Source organism: Stegostoma tigrinum, chromosome 25 (assembly GCF_030684315.1).
Source record: "Stegostoma tigrinum isolate sSteTig4 chromosome 25, sSteTig4.hap1, whole genome shotgun sequence".
Classification (NCBI taxonomy): domain Eukaryota; kingdom Metazoa; phylum Chordata; class Chondrichthyes; order Orectolobiformes; family Stegostomatidae; genus Stegostoma; species Stegostoma tigrinum.
Genome location: NC_081378.1, coordinates 7,206,777 through 7,226,328, shown reverse-complemented (window position 1 = coordinate 7,226,328; position 19,552 = coordinate 7,206,777). Strand labels below are relative to the sequence as shown.

Sequence of the window (19,552 nt, the reverse complement as noted above, 5' to 3'; positions counted from 1 at the left end):
GGAATCTGTCGAGTTTGTCGTATACATTTCTGGTTATACTTATTTTAATTGCAGCACCAAAATTCTAACCTCAAAGCTGTAGTGGTAAGTAAATTAGTCAGTAAATCTTAAGATGCTATCTTTAGCAATGAAAAGGCTTAATTTAAAATCTGTACTTGAAAAATACCAGTGAAACAAAGTGAAGTTGCCATAGACCCAGACGAGCTTAGGCTGTTGTCAAGAGTCGGGCGATTGGCAGTGGTCACTCACCTCAGGTCAAGGTAGAAGTTGAGACAGAGTGTCCTTCATCATCTATTGCCCCCAGTGTGGGAGTTGAACTCCTGCTGTTGGCATCACTCTGCATTGCAAACCAGCCATTCAGCCAATTGACCTCACCGATCCTACGTTCCATTATGAATTAGTTAATAGTTGAATTGCCTGTTGGCTGGTTAAAAGAAAGGCATGCATTTATACGGTACCCTTTCAAACCACCTTATGTTCCAAACTGCTTTGTAGCTAATACAATATTTTTGAAGTGCAATTACATGTGTGTTAAAAAAAAGTTGACCAACATGGGCACAGCAAGCTTTCACGGACAGCAATGAGGTACTGGAGGGTCCAGACCCAAAACGTCAGTTTTCCTGCTCCTCTGATGCTGCTTGGCCTGCTGTGTTCATCTACCTCTACACCTTGTTATATGAGATACTGCTCATACTTTTTGACTGTGATGTTGCTTGAGAGTGGCGTATTGGCCAGGGTATTGTAGAAAGTTCCCAGTTCATATCAAAGGTCAGATAGTGTCTGTATTCACATCTCATTTAACAGACAGCACCTCTGCCAGTCCTGCACTCCCTCACCATAGGAATGGACTTTAACTCAAAAGTCCTGGGATGGAACTCGGAGGACAGTGTGCCACCACTGGGCCAGGTAACTCCAAATGATTGATAATTTCCCTTAGTTCTCTTTGAGGTCTAATCACATTTTTTTTATTACGGTGAAAGTTTAAAGAGCTGAAATAAATCTATTGCTGCCAAAGGCCCCAAGAGTTAATCAAATCTAGAGCTGATATTTGACATTATTAAAATTAATTTAAAATCCTGAAACATGTATTTTAATGTTCATGCTTTTTGAACAGAAATATGTAATTTCTAATGTGCTGCTTACAAGTTATCTCCATGTTTGAATTTTGGTAACTTACAGGTTTATTCTTGGCTAGCTTGAAGGTAATATATTTACAAGAGGTTAACCTGTTAACAGTAGAAAAATATAACTATTCCAAAGGACTGAACAAACATAGTAAAAGCCTATGATTTGGTTAGATTATATTGCTAAAGTTAATTATATTTAATATTTTGTAATAGAAGTTCTTAGTTCTGAGAATGCAGTAGTGCTGCAGACAATTGACCTGGTCATATGAAATTCCTTTCATTATATGTGCTAGTCAATTTACAAATCTTGTGTCAGCGGAACTTATCAGCAGAAATTTGTTGCTTTAGAAAACTTTTGATGGGAACAGGTTCACACTGTCGGATCATGTTGGTGTTCAAACTAATGTTGTGGCTGATATGTTAGTATTTAAGGGTTTGCCTGAGAAGATGATGCTTTAGTGGAAGCAGGATTATAAATAAATTTATAAGTAATAGTGGTAATATCTAGAAAGTTGATTTTTATTTAAGCGTGCAAACACTCAGTATATCCATTTTGAATTTGCCTTTTTACTATTTCAATATTTAACGCATAGAGAAATATTGTACAAGTACACTGTATTCAAACTATAGTGTGCACTTAATTTTCATGCTTTGAAATTAGAGCAGTAGTATCAGCAAACTGTATCTGTCACCAGATAATGAAGTGATATTATGAAATTAAATGCAGTGGAGAGCAACAAATACAGTGGAATTATAAATCATTTCTGAATAAAGAGAATATATTTATCTAGTGTATTTGGGTCTACTGAACAATTAAAATCAATTGCATAAATAAACATATTGAAGATCTTATACAGGACCTGTACCTTCCTGTAATACCATTTAAATTGCCTTCTCTGCATTAAGTCCATTGCAAATCTAAGCCCAGACATAGTCAGATAAAGCAGCTTGTTTATGTAGTCGTATAATTGTGAGAAATGCATTTTGCCTTCAGTTCCCTGGAGGGTTTATTTCTGAAAGTTTGCAAAGAACATAATCTAATTGAATGTTGATGTGTTTTCAGTTAGACATGTATTTATGCTGCCCTTGTTATTCCGTTCTAAATATTTCAATTAATTCCAGCTGTATTAATTTTAAAGTAAGTGCATGGTTAGTGAAGTTTATGCTTGTAGCTGCCTTTAAGCCAAGAATGTGATCTACTGCCTGGCAGTGTGCTGCACTGATGTTTAATGGCCACCAAGTGGTTTGCCTGGTCAGCTTACATTCTCTCTGACTCTGCATTGCCTTGTCCCAATCGCTCCTCCTGTGAATGTTGTTAAACCTTGGACCCACTCCACACTAAATCCACCTCCTGGCTGTTCTTCAATGCAAATTCTACTAGATATTGGCCCCATCCATGCTTTCCTAAATGCTGCTGGATATTTGAAACTCCCATTGCAGAATGTTCCAGAACTTCACTATTTAACCCTTCAATTCTTATTTCTTCTCTTTCTTAGGCTTCCCAGATACTGAGCACTTGTTTCCAGCTATGCATTATGATCAGCCATGGAGACTCTTGCTGTTTCACCCTAATCTTGCATCTTCTAGAACTAACATTTCCTGGACCTTCTGTTCCACTACTCGCCTCAAATGTTTTAAGATCAGTCCATCTCAATTCTGTTAGCTACCAGTATTGGTCTTACAGCTTGTAATTACATGGGCTTTCCTTTACACTCGCTCACCCATTGCTACACCTGTGCACTGGATCCTGATTTCTCGCACTCCTGAAGCAATCTATAACACTAACCAATGTTCAAAAGACCTCTCTTTCAAGAGTTGCTACTTTGATATTCACCCAGCCACCAGTATTGACATTGCAGAAGTTGTTCCCCCAACAATGAAATTTACCCCTACTGGCATACATTGGGATGCTGCTACTGCTGGCACACCATACTTAAACTCTATCCCTGTTACCTTCTCAGAGAGGAGATTCAATATATTGGTTAATGTACCATAAATTTCTGTGATACCAAAGCCCATAGGTTTCCTGTTCCCTCTGGCCCAAATCTACCAGTTTCCCAATAGTGTTTCAAAATTGTATGACCCTTTGCTGTTACAGCTACTCCTCCACACACTTCAGTTCAAATTACTACTTGTTGTCTGCTATCTTCAGGTCTTCTGTCTTTAGAAAGATATGGGATAAGAAACAAACTAATAATCTAGGCCACTTATTTATGTTTTTCATGCAAAATGAAAAATCATTGAGTTTGAACTTTAAAGCAGTTATAAAATCCAAGCACAATACTCCCTCAATTAGTGTGCAATGGTATATTAACCTCAATCATTGAGCAATGCTGCGTGTGATGTACACACAGATCAGTTTAGGATATCTGGTCTGGCAGACCAGTGGGACTAAAGGGTCTGTTTCTGTGCTTTATGAGTCTACCTTACATTTTGCAATTTTGTGATGTGTGGCTTATAATCATCTATTTGAATGATAATTAATGTGTGTATGAGAGCAGATGTGAGGTGAAGATGTATATAAGGAATATGTCATTGATTAAGATAAGTTTCTTGATGTAACCGGGATTGGCAAGGGACCATATCTATTTAGGCAAGTGAACTTGGTAAGGGGGAATAAATTTATTCATACTTTTTTATTTTGTAAACAAGAACGTCACCATTAGTCATTTGCATGTGGATTTGTTAACACATTGGGGCACTAGTTTCAGACCAGTAGTCTGCTTGGAAAGAAATTTTTAGGGTACATGTTAGTTGTTTGCCGAAGGGTCTTGGATTACCTATTTCATTGATATTCTAGTGTAAACAAGCATTGAGAGCTGGAACTTTATTTGATTTGTCACAGTAAGGGACAGAAATTTGTAAAACGATACTTTGTGAATCAATGCTGCACCAATGCTGAGGTTAGTAGGGTATATTAAACCTCCCTTTGCAACTGGAACTAAAGCAATTTACTCAAATTCCTTGCTCTTTGTTATGAATTCATGATGTATTGGTTCTTTGCAATTCTGATTTGTGGAGTATACTAGTTAACTTGGACTGCTAAGAGTATGAATGAAAATTCTTAGAAATGCTGCAAGTCTTTTTGTAATATGTAAGAGCAGTGTCTTACAGCAAATGCCTGGCAGCATCTGTGTTCTGAGTTCTGAGGAAGGGTCACCGGACCTGAAACGTTAATTCTGTTTTCTCCTCCACAGATGCTGCCAGATCTGCTGAGCTTTTCCAGCAACTTTGTTTTTGTCCCCTACCCTATACCTGTATTCACCATGGCTAATCCACCTAACCTACACATCCCTGGATGCTATGGGCAATTTAGCACTATGGGCTAATCCATTTAACCTGTACGTCATTGGGCTGTGGAAGGAATTCGGAGCACCTATAGGAAACCAATGCAGACACAGTAAGAACTTGCAAACTGCACACAGACAATCGCTGAAGGCTAGAATTGAACCAGGCTGCCTGGCACTATGAGGCAGAAATTCTAACCATTGAGCCACCATGCTGCCCTGTGTAGATTTCAGGTTGCTGTCCATTATGTTGCTAATGAAGGACCATTCTGAACTGTCTATTCTTGACCGGGTGTATGGCCAGGATTCCAAGATGACACTAATGCCAGGGGTGACAATCTATTCCAAGTTATTCGGGCAAAATGGTGATTTCTTTCAGCTATAGTGGGTGTAAAATCTAGCTAGCATTGGATGAGAGTGGTGCCTTCCAGGGTGAGGCAGGTAATTAAAGAGGTGAATTTGGGATGATGGCATGAAAATTTGCTAAGCCTTGTGGAGAGAAACCTTCCGTGAAAATAACACTTTGCCAAAATATTGTAAGGTTCAGTTCCAGCTATATACTGTGTTCATGAAAACCTATTGCAGCTTTTTTGGGGAAAGTGTTTGTATTTAAAGCCTACCTTTAACGTTTTTGATCGTATTTCCTAAAATCTCTGTGGGATCTCAGTTTCAAAATAAGACATCCAGGGCAAGTCCTTTGGAATATTTAACCACCTTTCAAGTGACATTTAGATGCAAGATTTTGTTTCACCATTAACCTATTGTTCCTAGCAGTGAATTCAGTAATCCTGCTGTACCATGCAAGTGCTCTCTGTCACTTAATGTTGAGGGGGTAGGAAGTTTCAACTAACTCTATGCTTGACTGAAGTTTGTTGATTTCCAACCTAAATATGTACTGGCAGTATTCTTCTATTCTTAGTCCAGTATAGAATTCTATTTTTAAGAAGCCCTAACTCCTAGAATTAAAATAATATTGTATTTGGAACTCTGTTCCGAAATTTCATGCAACATTCAAGAAACTAAAATGATAAATATAAAATATATTCAACTTGTCAAGTTTCTTCAAGATATATTTTAATTTTTGATTCACTTTGACAGCATTGTCATACTGAATAGGAACTTGAATCAGTGCAAGATAATTAGAATTTTCATCTGTTTTAAATAAAACTTCTCTCCAAAGAATTGTTAATGACAACCTACAGAAGTGTTACTAATCATTGTTTCTATATTTTTGGCAATGATTTCTGCAGGAAAACTAGTGTTGAATCAAAGCTAAGAGTTGGTGTGGAGTGATATGCTGTGGCAAGTTTTGACCTTCAATGAGCATTGCTAGTGGCGAAACCATTATTTCTGTATCTAACCTCTCTCACTAAACATGATCTGTTCATCTGGAGTATAGCTTCCACTACTGTGCCCAATTGTAACTCTGAATTGTTCATCCTGGAAGACACATTCCCAAGCTTACTGGTGTCTGTTGTCAATTTCCATACCATGTATCCGTGCAGAATAATGCACTGACGTGCCAATTTAGTGACACCGTATTTTGGATGGGAACACGTTTATGCTGCTATTACTTAGCGTTTGCTTCAGACAACTCAATTCCATTGTCTACTTGTGCATTTTAACAACAAGAAGAGAGATATTTGAGTTACTTCTCAAGACCTGTGTATCGACAATTGTCACAGGAAGATGAATTAATTCCTAAATTCTTAATAATTTTATCTACTAATTTTTTTGTTTCAAGTTTGTCAGAGAAAAAAAATGCATGCGCCTTCTCAAACATTAAAATGAGAATCTGCCCCATGTCCCAGAAATACATACAGATTAGCCAGAATTTCAGCTCGTTTATCAAACTCCTGAGTGATCTTACAAGGTTGGCTGAGGTGCAAAGGGCACAAACTAGTTTAACATAAGATAACAAATTGTGAAGCTGGATGAACACAGCAGGCCAAGCAGCATCTTAGGAGCACAAAAGCTGACGTTTCGGGCCTAGACCCTTCATCAGAGAGGGGGCTGGGAAGAGGGTTCTGGAATAAATAGGGAGAGAGGGGGAGGTGGACCGAAGATGGAGAGAAAAGAAGATAAGGTGGAGAGGAGAGTATAGGTGGGGAGGTAGGGAGGGGATAGGTCAGTCCAGGGAAGACAGACAGGTCAAGGAGGTGGGATGAGGTTAGTAGGTAGGAAATGGAGGTGCGGCTTGGGGTGGGAGGAAGGAATGGGTGAGAGGAGTCAGGCTGGACTGGTTTTGGGATGCAGTGGGGGGAGGGGACGCGCTGCGCTGTTTGTGTGATGCAGTGGGGGGAGGGGAGATTTTGAAGCTTGTGAAATCCACATTGATACCATTGGGCTGCAGGGTTCCCAAGCAGAATATAAGTTGCTGTTCCTGCAACCTTCGGGTGGCATCATTGTGGCACTGCAGGAGGCCCATGATGGACATGTCGTCTAAAGAATGGGAGAGGGAGTTAAAATGGTTCGCGACTGGGACGTGCAGTTGTTTATTGCGAACCGAGCGGAGGTGTTCTGCAAAGCGGTCCCCAAGCCTCTGCTTGGTTTCCCCAGTGTAGAGGAAGCCACACCGGGTACAGTGGATACAGTATACCACATTGGCTGATGTGTAGGTGAACATCTGCTTAATATGGAAAGCCATCTTGGGACCTGGGATGGGGGTGAGGGAGGAGGTGTGGGGGCAAGTGTAGCACTTCTGCCGTTGCAGGGGAAGGTGCTGGGTGTGGTGGGATTGGAGGGCAATGTGGAGCGAAACAAGGGACTCACGGAGAGAGTGGTCTCACCAGAAGGCAGATAAGGGTGGGGATGGAAAAATGTCTTGGGTGGTGGGGTCGGATTGTAGATGGCAGAAGTGTTGGAGGATGACGCGTTGTATCCGGAGGTTGGTGGGGTGGTGTGTGAGAACGAGGGGGATCCTCTGGGGGCGGTTGTGGCGGGGGCGGGGTGTGAGGGATGTGCTGCGGGAAATGTGGGAGATGCGGTCGAGTCTCGACCACTGCAGGGGGAAAGTTGCGGTCCTTGAAGAACTGGGACATCTGGGATGTGCGGGAGTGGAATGCCTCATCCTGGGAACAGATGCGGCGAAGGCGGAGGAATTGGGAATAGGGGATGGAATTTTTGCAGGAGCGTGGGTGGGAGGGGGTGTATTCTAGGTAGCTGTGGGAGCTGGTGGGCTTGAAATGGACATCAGTTTTTAGCTGGTTACCTGAGATGGAGACTGAGGGGTCTAGGAAGGTGAGGGATGTGTTGGAGATGGCCCAGGTGAACTTGAGGTTGGGGTGGAAGGTGTTGGTGAAGTGGATGAACTGTTCGAGCTCCTCTGGGGAGCAAGAGGTGGCGCCAATACAGTCATCAATGTAACGGAGGAAGAGGTGGGGTTTGGGGCCCGTGTAGGTGCGGAAGAGGGACTGTTCTACGTAACCTACAAAGAGGCAGGCATAGCTTGGGTCCAGTTTCTTTGGGGAAACCATTTGGTACTAGACTTACTCCTATCATGCAACAGTATGAATTTTTAAGATAGATGTTTCTCTTCTGGTTCATGAATCCAGCCTGACAAAATTCTACACCTGTTGTCCGTCATGTTCAAGTCCTTGTATTTGTGTTGTCGAAGATCCAGGTTTCATTATTAATCTTTTCTTAATGCAGGACCAATCTGATCTGAGGACTCATTGCTTCACAGTTGGCATGAAGTTGGAGGCTGTAGATCCAAGGGAGCCCTTTTCTATCTGCCCTGCCACAGTAACCAAGGTGAGTACAAAAGATTTCATAGTTTAATCTGACTATCCTTTGGGAATGCAATTGAGAATGAAAATATTTGATATGTTGTATCACAATTTATTATTCGGATACTCTATTATTCAAAGTTCCTAAAATCATTTTGAAAAATATTTTATATTTGCTGCAGAAGCACAAGAGATATATGTAAATTCAGGAGTAAGGCATTTTGGATATTTTAGCTTTAGAAGGAAACATTCTTCTAATTTGGCATTTTTATTGCTCCATTTTAAGAAGTAAAATAAATAGTAAGTTCCCTTGAATTACCATTAACACCTACATTAATTTTCTGAATTTTTAAGGGATCGTTGAAGCTGTGTTAAATGTATATTAGCATGTAAAAAAATTGCAAGTGATTTATTTAAAGAAACTTTTATTAGTTTTGAGCACTTGTATCAGTGTCACATAAAATATTAGATGCATGTTATGCTCTTATTCTTACAGGTTTTTAATGATCAGTATTTTATGATCACAATTGATGATTTGAGGCCAGATGCTCGTGAAAACTCTCTTCTTTGCCATGCTGATTCACCAGGAATCCTTCCTGTTCAATGGTGCCTTAAAAATGGGGTCCATCTCACTCCACCCAAGGGTTTGTATCTGTTTGAAACATATATAGAAACAAAATGCAGTTTTTTGACATAGAAAAATTTTAGTAAAAAATTAATCCAGCAAAATACCAATTTTATTTCAGTTTAAACTTTGTAGTGTTTCAACATTGTTCATGCCTGGCTGTTGCATAGCAACATAATGAAAGCAGAGCTATAGACATGTGTGGAAGTTTGATAACTTATGAATTTGCAATTTTCTTGAGTAAGTTGTATTGTAATAATTAACATTGTATGCTGATATCACTTTTTAACCTGCATTAAAATCTTACAAAATGGGAATGTTATTTCTCTACAAGTTTCAGAATTATTTGTTACGTATTATTCTTAACTCAAAGAAGATAAGCAAATGACACTTCCTGTACTGTGGTTACCTGCTAGCAGGCCACTCAAGGTTATTAGTTTGCAATTCTGCTCGAATTTATAGACATTCAACTTTGTAATCCTATGAGCAGCCTAGCTCTGAAGGGACCCATGCTAAAAATTTGAATGCATTGTTTTACAATCATTTATGTTTGTGGTAGGGACTTGGCACTCACCATGTGGAATTCAAAATAAGAAATTACTCACTGAAAGTGCAGTTAGAAAATTGTTTTGCATATGACACCACATTTTCTGTATGAAGTATGCATGTGACTTCCAAAATGCAATACTAAACCTCTATAATTTATTGAACCATTGAACTCTGATATTTAACTTTCAGGAAACAAACCTGGATTAACGTGTAACTTATTTTAAAGAGTGAATAACCATTTTAAATTTATGGAGGATTATTCAGTGTCTATCAGGAAGGTTTTGCATGGTCATTTGTCCAATTTCACTGTGCAGTTCTTCTAAGCTGACCAAAATTTATGTCAGACATAAGAATTTCTTGCTTAATACCTGTTATTTGGCTGCAGTCAGAAACTAAATGATGAATTTCTCAGCTCGAGTTTTCTAGTTCACATAATTCTGAAAGTTTAGGGTGGAACTTTTAATTAAAACAAAAGCATGGGTTTGAGCCGATGGCAGGTTAAAGTCTTAAAGATCATACCCCTGACCCTTGCTTGCTTCCAACCTGTCATCTTCCAGCTTTAACTGTGATGGGGAGCTGGGTGAGTACAAGCAGGTGAGTTGGCTCTTTAATTATTGCAAGAGTATGAGCCTTATAGTTCAATTTTTCCTATCTGAGCATGATGGACTTGTTTCTTGAGCATGTGAAACCTGGCAGTTATATCCAGGCAAAATTATGGTTGACCCTGTGAACCCAGCAGAATCACCAGTTACTTCATCAATAGCCTTTCCTGTGAGGTCATCAATTTCAATATCCCCACTGCAGCTTTCCAATGTGAATCCTCCCTACCCACACCCCACCAAAGCCGTAACTACTACTCTGCCCTTGGAGGTGACATGATCATGCAGCCTTCTTTGCTGAAACTCCAGTCAATTTTCAGGATGGAAATCAATCTGTAAGATCATGTGCTGTGAAGTTAAACATTCAAGTGAACCTAGCTTCTGCCACTAAAGAAGCTGGCATGCATTTTTCTTGGTAAGCCAGGTACTGAGAAACTGGCAACAACCCAAAAGACATCTCTTCCATGCTGTTGCAGTTTTCTTCCTTACTTTTTATGAGATGTGGACTTCACCAGCAAGCTGATCATTTGTTGACCTTTCTTAATTGCCTTTGCTGTAGCATTCCAGTGGTAGTTAAGAGTTAACCAATTTGGTATGTCTCTGGAGTCAAATATAAGACAGACCAGAAAATAATGACAGTTTTCCTTCCCTAAATAACATTAGTGAATGAGGTAGGTTTCTACAACAATTGATGATTGTTGCCATTGCTGAGACTAATGCTTTCCAGATTTAGGAATAGAATTGAAATTATACTAGGTGCCCTGGTGAGATTTAAACCCATGTCCAGTGAGCACTAACCTGGGCCCTGAATTACTAATCCAGTGATAATACCACAGCGCCACCATATAGCAATTGTGTAAATATGGCAATTGCCCAACATTATTCACTACCTGGAGTCAAACATTTATAAATGCCACAGGGAGGTAGAGAAGAATGCTACCATGTTTACACTGGCAGTAAAAGGAAAAGAGAAGGAAAATGTGCTGGGTCATTTTTGCTCATATTTTTGTCTTGTAATATTGCAGGTTATCCTGGCTTAGACTTTGACTGGGCTGATTATCTTAAACAGTGTGGGGCAGAGACACTTTCTCAGTACTGCTTCAGAAATGTAAGTTGCACTTTCATTTCTATCAATGCTGTTGAATAAACCTTTCATAGCTTCAGGCATATGATCATGTAAAAATTTATTTAGCTGCAATTAATTTCGACAAATGTTTTTTGACGAAAGTAGATATTGTGTAAATATAATCTTGCAGTTTTTTTGCTAAATTAGCGGTAAAATTGTTCTAGGAGCTCTTGAATTTAAACTGCAGGCAGCACGCAGGTAACAGTATGAGTTTGAGACATGTTACTGAAGGTTTTTAGCTTGCGCTAATTGGGACAATTACAGGAATATCAAATTTTAAACAATCTTAGCAGTTTATACGACAAGAGAAAAAGGCACTCATTAGTTGGCAAATTGACTCTAATTAGATGAGTCATTGCCACAAAGACAATTGGAAATTATAGGTTCACCAAGGTCCTAAATAATTCAAAAATAAGTTGTATGGCTTGAATATATTCCTTTTATTTGCAGGGTATATGTCCTGGCAGATGAATGTATTTCACTTAAAGCAAGCCTAAATGAACCATATTATAAGTTGAGCTGATTATACTGCCAACCAATTTAAAATAGCTACCAGTGCCCTAAGGATTGTTCAGCAAGTGTTGCTCAATCATGGAATCACATCTAACAACAGACAATTTGCTTTGGTTTGGTATAGGCTGCACTTTGTTGGGACATGCTACTTGATTTAAATACTGGAAGAACCAGGAATCACACCAGCAATAAAATTCATACATGATGTTGTTCAGATGTCTGGCAGCAGAGCATCTTTTTAGGCTGATGGCAGCATCCTATTTAATGCAAAATGCCACTTGAGTAGCAACTGTATGCAGCAGTGTGAAACTGCTTGCTTAGTCTGCCGATCCTTTTTGTAGGGGGGGGGGGGGGAGGCATCTTTGCCATTCAAGCATAGTTTTGAGAGAATGTAGGCAACTTTCAGGTCTGAAAATAGTAGCATTTGGCTCATTTGCAAGATGTGTGTTGCCCTGAAAATTATCTGAACTGGATATCCATTGCCCCACTGCAAAGCTTCAGTGTGCTTAATTGTCATGTCAAGCTTGCAAGGTGAGCAAATGGCTAGGCTCCTACTTACAAGATTGCTAATGGGTCAATCTGCAGTGGATGATATAAATCCTGATGTATGCATTAACTGGTACAGTAAGGTATGCAGTAGACAATTGTGGGGAACACATTACCAAATTTCTTTGTCTTCTGCAAGTATTGAGAAAGGAGATACGTAAGGTACAACCATAGAAGCAGGAAATGGATACTTTCAGAATGGATGAGCCACAAACTGTTTGACAGTCAGGAGGACAGAGTATCAGCTGTTGAAAGATCACAGAATTAACCTATGCTTTGTAACTGTGCAATATTGTTGGAAGATTTCAGCAATTGATAAGTCAGGCCCCAGCTGAGATCAAACAATGTGAAATACTGTGCTGAAAAGTGAATGAGAAATTTGACAACCTTTAGGAGTTGAGCAAAGAGGGAATGATCACAAATTCTTAGAGTGCCTTTGGTACCTCATCTGACAGCTGGAATATCTGACCAAATGACAACAGGTAATATTTCGATCACTGTTTCTCTTGATGTGTTTCATTTCCATACAATGCACACTTGTCTACTTTACACATTAGTTCTGAATGTTAACTCTACCAGGTTACAAAAATTAAATCATATGTTGGGTGAATAGAGCAGACAAGTGAAAATATTTCCAGGAATTTTTAATTTCCAAGGTAAGTGGATACTTGAATATGCTGCTGATGTTTCTCCTTTTATTTCTCTGTCATTATTGGCAAATATGTTCATCCTCTGCTTATTGAAAAGGTTTGTCAAGAATAGAGATTTGATGTGCTGGGAGTTGTACCTAATTTCTTTGCATTAACAAGATTAGCATATTATTTAATTTCCTATTGATTTTAAATTAACTTAAAGAACTTTTTGCTGCATGAAGGAAAACACCGAATTAATTTAGTGTTACAACATCTAACACAGTCAATGGAGATGTGGGATATATTGTGAGGGCTGTTTTAGCCTGACAGACAGGTAGGTTTGGATTGGGTATGATATCAAAGTTTAAAAATCTCAATTCAAATCAACTCTTCAAATCTCAATGCCCATTTTTGGTTTTAACAGACAGTGAATGAGTCGGGTAGACTAATTGAAAACGTTGTGTTAAAATAGGTAAAATAAGTTCAGCTCCATTATAATTTAGCTTTGACTGGATGGAAACCTGTGCTTTGTAGCCTGAAGCAGAATTAGGAATTCTGTATCTGAAAGACAAACCCTTTTCAATGCGAGATAACAAAGTGTGGAGCTGGATAAACACAGCAGGCCAAGCTGCAACTTCAGAGCACAAAAGCTGACGTTTCGGGCCCAAACCCTTCATCAGAAGAGGGGCATAGGGAGAGGACTCTGAAATAAATAGGGAGAGACGGGGAGGCGGACCAAAGATGGATAGAGGAGAAGATAGGTGGAGAGGAGAGTATAGGTGGGGAGGTAGGGAGGGGATAGGTCAGTCCAGGGAGGACGGACAGGTCAAGGGGGCGGGATGAGGTTGGTAGGTAGGAAATGGAGATGTGGCTTGAGGTGGGAGGGTGGATAGGTGAGAGGAGGAACAGGCTAGGGAGGCGGGGACGAGATGGGCTGTTTTTGGGATGAGTGGGGGGAGGGGAAATTTTGAAGCTGATGAAATGCACATTGATACCATTGGGCTGCAGGGTTCCCAAGCGGAATATGAGCTGCTGTTCCTTCAACCTACGGGTGGCATCGTTATGGCACTTCAGGAAGCCCAGGATGGACATGTCGTCTAAGGAATGGGAGGGGGAGCTAAAATGGCTCGCAACTGGGAGGTGGAGTTGTTTATTGCGAACCGAGCGTAGGTGTTCTGCAAAATGGTTCCCAAGCCTGTGCTTGGTTTCCCCAATGTAGAGGAAGCCACAATGGGTATGGCGGATGCAGTATATCACATTGGCAGATGAGCGGGTGAACATCTGCTTGACTTGGAAAGTCACCTTGGGGCCTGGGATGGGGGTGAGGGAGGAATTTTAACCCCTTTTCAGTGCTACTTGGGAGTAAGTAAGGCAGGACTGCTTCTCCCTCTGTTGGATTACTTCACACCTGATGATCAGATGCCCTTCCGGAATCTCAAATCACAAATTTATCTCTGCTCCCCTATCATGGTAACCATAAACACCCCAGTCAGGGAACAATGGACCTGAAGACCCAGATCTCTCTTCATCAATTTTCCCTAGGACTTTTCCATTTACTCTATAGTTCGCCCTTGAATTTGATCTTCTAAAATGCATCACCTCGCATTTACCCGGATTGAACTCCATCTGCCATTTATCTGTCCAACTCTCCAGTCTATCTATATTCTGCTGTAATTTCTAACAGTCCCCTTCACCATCAGCTACTCCACCAATCTTAGTGTCATCAGCAAACTTGCTGATCAGACCACCTACACCTTCTTCCAGATCATTTACATATATCACAAACAACAGTGGTCCCAGCACAGATCCCTGTGGAACACCACTGGTTACAGGTCTCCAATTTGAAAAGCACCCTTCTACTACTACCCTCTGTCTCCTGTTGCCCAGCCAGTTTTTTATCCATCTAGCTAGCACACCCTGGACCCCATGTGACTTCACTTTCTCCATCAGCCTGCCATGGGGAACCTTATCAAACGCCTTACTGAAGTCCATGTATATGACATCTACAGCCTTTTCCTCATCAATCAACTCTGTCACGTCCTCCAAGAATTCTATTAAGTTTGTAAGACATGACCTTGCCTGTACAAAACCATGTTGCCTATCACTGATAAGCCCATTTTCTTCTAAATGGGAATAGATCCTATTCCTCAGTATCTTCTCCAGTAGCTTCCCTACCACTGATGTCAGGCTCACCGATCGATAATTACCTGGATTATCCTTGCTGCCCTTTTTAAACAAGGGGACAACATTAGCAAGTCTCCAGTCCTCTGGGACCTCCCCCGTGTCTACAGACACTGCAAAGATATCTGTTAGGGCCCCGGCTATTTCCTCTCTCGCTTCCCTCAGTAACCTGGGATAGATCCCATCCGGACCTGGGGACTTGTCCACCTTAATGTCTTTTAGGATACCTAACACTTCCTCCTTCCTTACGTCAACTTGACCTAGACTAAGCAAACATCTATCCCTAACCTCAACATCCGTCATGTCCCTCTCCTTGGTGAATACCGATGCAAAGTACTCGTTCAGAATGTCACCCGTTTTCTCTGACTCAGCGTATAACTTTCCTTCTTTGTCCTTAAGTGGGCCAATCCTTTCTCTAGTTACCCTCTTGCTCTTTATATATGAATAAAAGGCTTTGGGATTTTCCTTAACCATGTTTGCCAGCAATATCTCATGTCCTCTCTTAGCCCTCTCAATCCCTTTTTTCAGATTCGCTCTACATTCCAGATATTCTTGCAAAGCTTCGTCTGTCTTCAGTCGCCTAGACCTCATGTATGCTTCCTTTTTTCTCTTGACTAGTCTCACAATGTCACCTGTCATCCATGGTTCCCTAATCTTGCCTTTTCTATTCCTCGTTTTCACAGGAACATGTCTCTCCTGCACGCTAATCAACCTCTCCTTAAAAGCCTCCCACGTATCAAATGTGGATTTACCTTCAAACAGTTTCTCCCAATCTACATTCCTCAGATCCTGCCGAATCTTGGTCTAGTAGGCATTCCCCCAGTTTAGTACTCTTCCTTTAGGACCACTCCTATCTTTGTCCACGAGTATTGTAAAACTTACGGAATTGTGGTCGCTATTTCCAAAGTAGTCCCCTACTGTAATATCAACCACCTGGCCGGGTTCATTCCCCAGCACCAGGTCCAGTATGGCCCTTTCCCAAGTTGGACTACATACATGCTGCTCTAGAAAACCCTCCTGGACACACCTTACAAATTCTGCTCTGTCTTGACCCCTAACACTGAGTGAATCCCAGTCAATGTTGGGAAAATTAAAATCTTCTATCACCACCACCCTGTTTCTCCTACACCTTTCCGTTATCTGTTTACATATTTGTACCTCTATCTCACGCTCGCTGTTGGGAGGCCTTTAGTACAGCCGCAGCATTGTTACTGCATCCTACCTATTTCTGAGTTCTACCCATATTGCCTCAATGCTTGAGTCCTCCATGGGGCCCTCCTTCAGTGCGGCTGTGATATCGTCTTTGACCATTACTGCAACTCCTCCACCCCTTTTACCTCTCTCTGTATCCCGCCTGAAGCACTGATATTCTGGGACAACTAGTTGCCAGTCATGCCCTTCCCTCAACCAAATCTCAGTAATAGCAATAACATCATACCTCCAGGTACCGATCCAAGCCCTAAGCTCATCTGCCTTGTCCACTACGCTTCTCTCATTAAAACAAATGCACCTCAGACCACCTGTCCCTTTGTGTTCATCATTTGCTCCCCGACTACTATTCCCTTTAGTCACACTGACTCCATTATCTAGTTCCTGACAGGCTTTTGTTTCTACCTCTTTTCTGTCCAATATTTGGTTCCCATTCCCCTGCCACATTAGTTTAAACCCTCCCCCACAGCATTAGCAAAAGCACCCCCAAGGCTTTTTGAAGTGGTAAAAAAATGTTACCTTCCCGGCAGCCTCCTGGTGCTCTCTCTGTCTGGCTCTCTCGCTCTCCTTGTGAAAATGAAGACCGCTCCCGCTCGAGGTAAGCTTTTTAAAGTGGTAATCTGTTGCAATAATCTGTCAGAGATTACAACAGAATAGAGAGTGTGGCAGATGGCGTTCAATCCGGGCAAATGCGAGGTGATGCATTTTGGAAGGTCTAATTCAAGGGCGAACTATACAGTAAATGGAAAAGTCTGAAGAAAAATTGATGAACAGAGAGATCTGGGTGTTCAGGTCCGTTGTTCCCTGAAGGTGGCAACGCAGGTCAATAGGGCAGTAATCAAGTTGCGTCAGTGTTGCCATTTCCGTTACAGAGCTCCCTGCCCAACTGAGAGCTAAATCTCTCAATGAAGTTGATTTCTAGATGGAAATTCTGATTTTTTTTTAAATTAACTCCTCTACATTTAAGGCTGACCTGTCATTTTGTGTGCTGTAAGACCACAGGACTCAAGTTTAGCATCATTTTTCTAGCAGGGCATGAATACTTAAGTGCCTTCAGAAAGATTTGCGTTTCATTTGTTGAAGCTTGACATGTACATTTCAGGTGCATTTCATTTTAGAGAAGCATTTTAGATCTACGTTAAAAATTTAACATGATTTTATCTGTTGTGTTTATCTAAATATTTTCAATATGCATTAACCAGCTCAAAGGCATGGCTTGATTCTGTTACAAAGATGTTTCAGTTACATGTCTTTTTGGACATAGTGCAACATACTGTTCAGTTTCTGATTGGATATGCAACAAAGTGTTACAAGTCATTTAATGCTGTTGAATGCTAAGTGACACAGACACAAATTTTTGCTCTGACATTGATTTTTTTTTGGTATGTTACCTTCAGACATTTAAAATCATTAAAGATAAGCAAATGGTTTCTTTTGTGCGACATCAGAAGCCTTTAAAGGAAACTGCATTTACCATACCAGGATGATAACTGTCTTTGAAACATTTGTGTTAGGGAACAAAATCTGCTCCCTTGAATGTGTCTGCCCTGATCATTTTAATACATCTGAGCTATTGGCAAAAAAGCAGTAAGCACCTACAGTTGTACATAAGACTTGTTGCCTAGTAGTTTGAGTATTTTTGCTAGATGAACAACCTTCAATTTTGGCACTTGGGTTTCAGTACAAGTGTGAGTGGGTTGAAAGTTAGAAGTGAAAATTTTGAAATTGTGGAGAAATGATTTAAACCGATTTTTCGATGCATTGGTCTTTCTGACAGTCTTGACTTAAGAGAAAACCTTTATTATTTTAACATAAAGGAAGGTAGCAAACTAATGAATAATCATATGTTATAAAATTAACTTGGTTCCAACCAATTCATGTGATATTTGAGTTCCATTACTAGTAAAATTATAATGAAACTTTATCTTGAATGTTTCAGAACTCTTTTAGTACCCTCTGACTTCTTTTAGGATAGACTTAACCTTTGGAAAAATAATCAAGTTGCCTCACTTTAAGGGCAGAATATTGATTTAAATGCAATGTTTTCTGGCTTAGTGAAATCTTTGACTGTTTAATTAAATATCGTTAAACTCTTCATTTATGTATCTTTCTGCAGAATTATTTTGGTTTCCCTCTCAATCCTTTGATTAAATAGCATTCTTAATTTAATCACATTTTGAGCATCTTTTCCAAACCTGATTACATTAAGGATTCACGCAGCATCTAATTATAAGGGTCTGCTATAAAGCTATTGAATTTTGGCTGTGATGATTATCATATTACTTTTGCACTGTTTCAGAACATTCATAATAGCACACAACCTTGTTATAATGTGAGAACTTCTGACTACACAAGACTGAGGGCTGAATTTTACCAGGACTCGGCTAAGGACGGTGGCATGGTGGCTCGGTGGTTCACACTGCTACGTCACAGTGCCAGGGACCTCCATTCAGTTCCACCCTCAAGTGACTGTCTGTGTAGACTTTGCACACTCTCCCTGTGTCTGTTTCTTCTGGATGCTCGGTTTTCCTCACCCTGTCCAAACACCCTGCAGATTAGGTCGATTGGCCATGCTAAATTGCCTGTAGTGTACGCTAGGTGAATTAGCCATGAGAAATGCAAGGTGACAGGGGTAGGGTTGGGGATGTGGTCTGGGCCAAATACTCTTCGGAGGGTCAGTGAGAACCCATTGGGCTAAATGGCCTGCTTCCATACTCCAGGGATTCTACGATTCTAGGTACCAATTTTGGCAAGTTTTTTGGACGACTTCTGCCTGTGGACATAGGCGAGATTTTTGATTGGTCTTTCCAAACCAGCCTCATGACTTATGCAGAATGCCCCTGTATCGCTTTACTTGTTGTATCCTTCCACTTGCAAGAGACAGAAGTACGCAGCAGTGCCAGAAACTCCCAAAATTTCTGGCAGTAGTACCATTTTTGAATTCAGCCATGCACTTGGTCAGATGCTGGCTGTCTGGAGCTGCCTTTAATGTTTTCTGTCAATTGCCCACATGCATCGGGCAGCAGGAAATTGGAGCCCTGCTTTTCCAACAGGGAGTAGGAGATCCTGGTGAATGGGAGGTGCATGCAGGCACAGTGCCTCTGGTGTGGGCCTGAGACATTGAGAGCTAGAAGAAGAAGTGGCAAACTGGAATTTCCAAGTTATTGATCTGACATTCATTCTCAGGATTGTCTTGGTTTTGTCTCTGTGCGGCAGTGGGAAACTGAGACAAGATTAACTAAAAATAGGATGTTAATGCATGCAAGTAGGCCTGTCACTATTGGAAGATCATCTGACTATTCAACAATTGGTTGGGAAATGCGACTTTTTGCTCTCAGTATTAGATCATCTTATGGACAATCTCGCATGATTTTTTCACCTTTTGTGTCAATGCCGATGTATTTCAGTCACTGGGAAATTCAGCCCCATG

General features: G+C 40.6%; 1 protein-coding gene across 2 annotated transcripts in view; it reads left to right on the top strand.

Moving 5' to 3' along the window:
* Nucleotides 1-19,552, top strand: part of sfmbt2 (Scm like with four mbt domains 2) — a 196,876-nt gene that overhangs the window by 116,043 nt on the left and 61,281 nt on the right. For both annotated transcript variants that reach the window (XM_048553832.2, XM_048553833.2), the window contains exons 9-11: nucleotides 8,066-8,167; nucleotides 8,639-8,786; nucleotides 10,941-11,023. In XM_048553832.2, coding sequence (XP_048409789.1) covers nucleotides 8,066-8,167; nucleotides 8,639-8,786; nucleotides 10,941-11,023 — 333 coding nt within the window. The remainder of the gene's footprint in view (nucleotides 1-8,065; nucleotides 8,168-8,638; nucleotides 8,787-10,940; nucleotides 11,024-19,552) is intronic.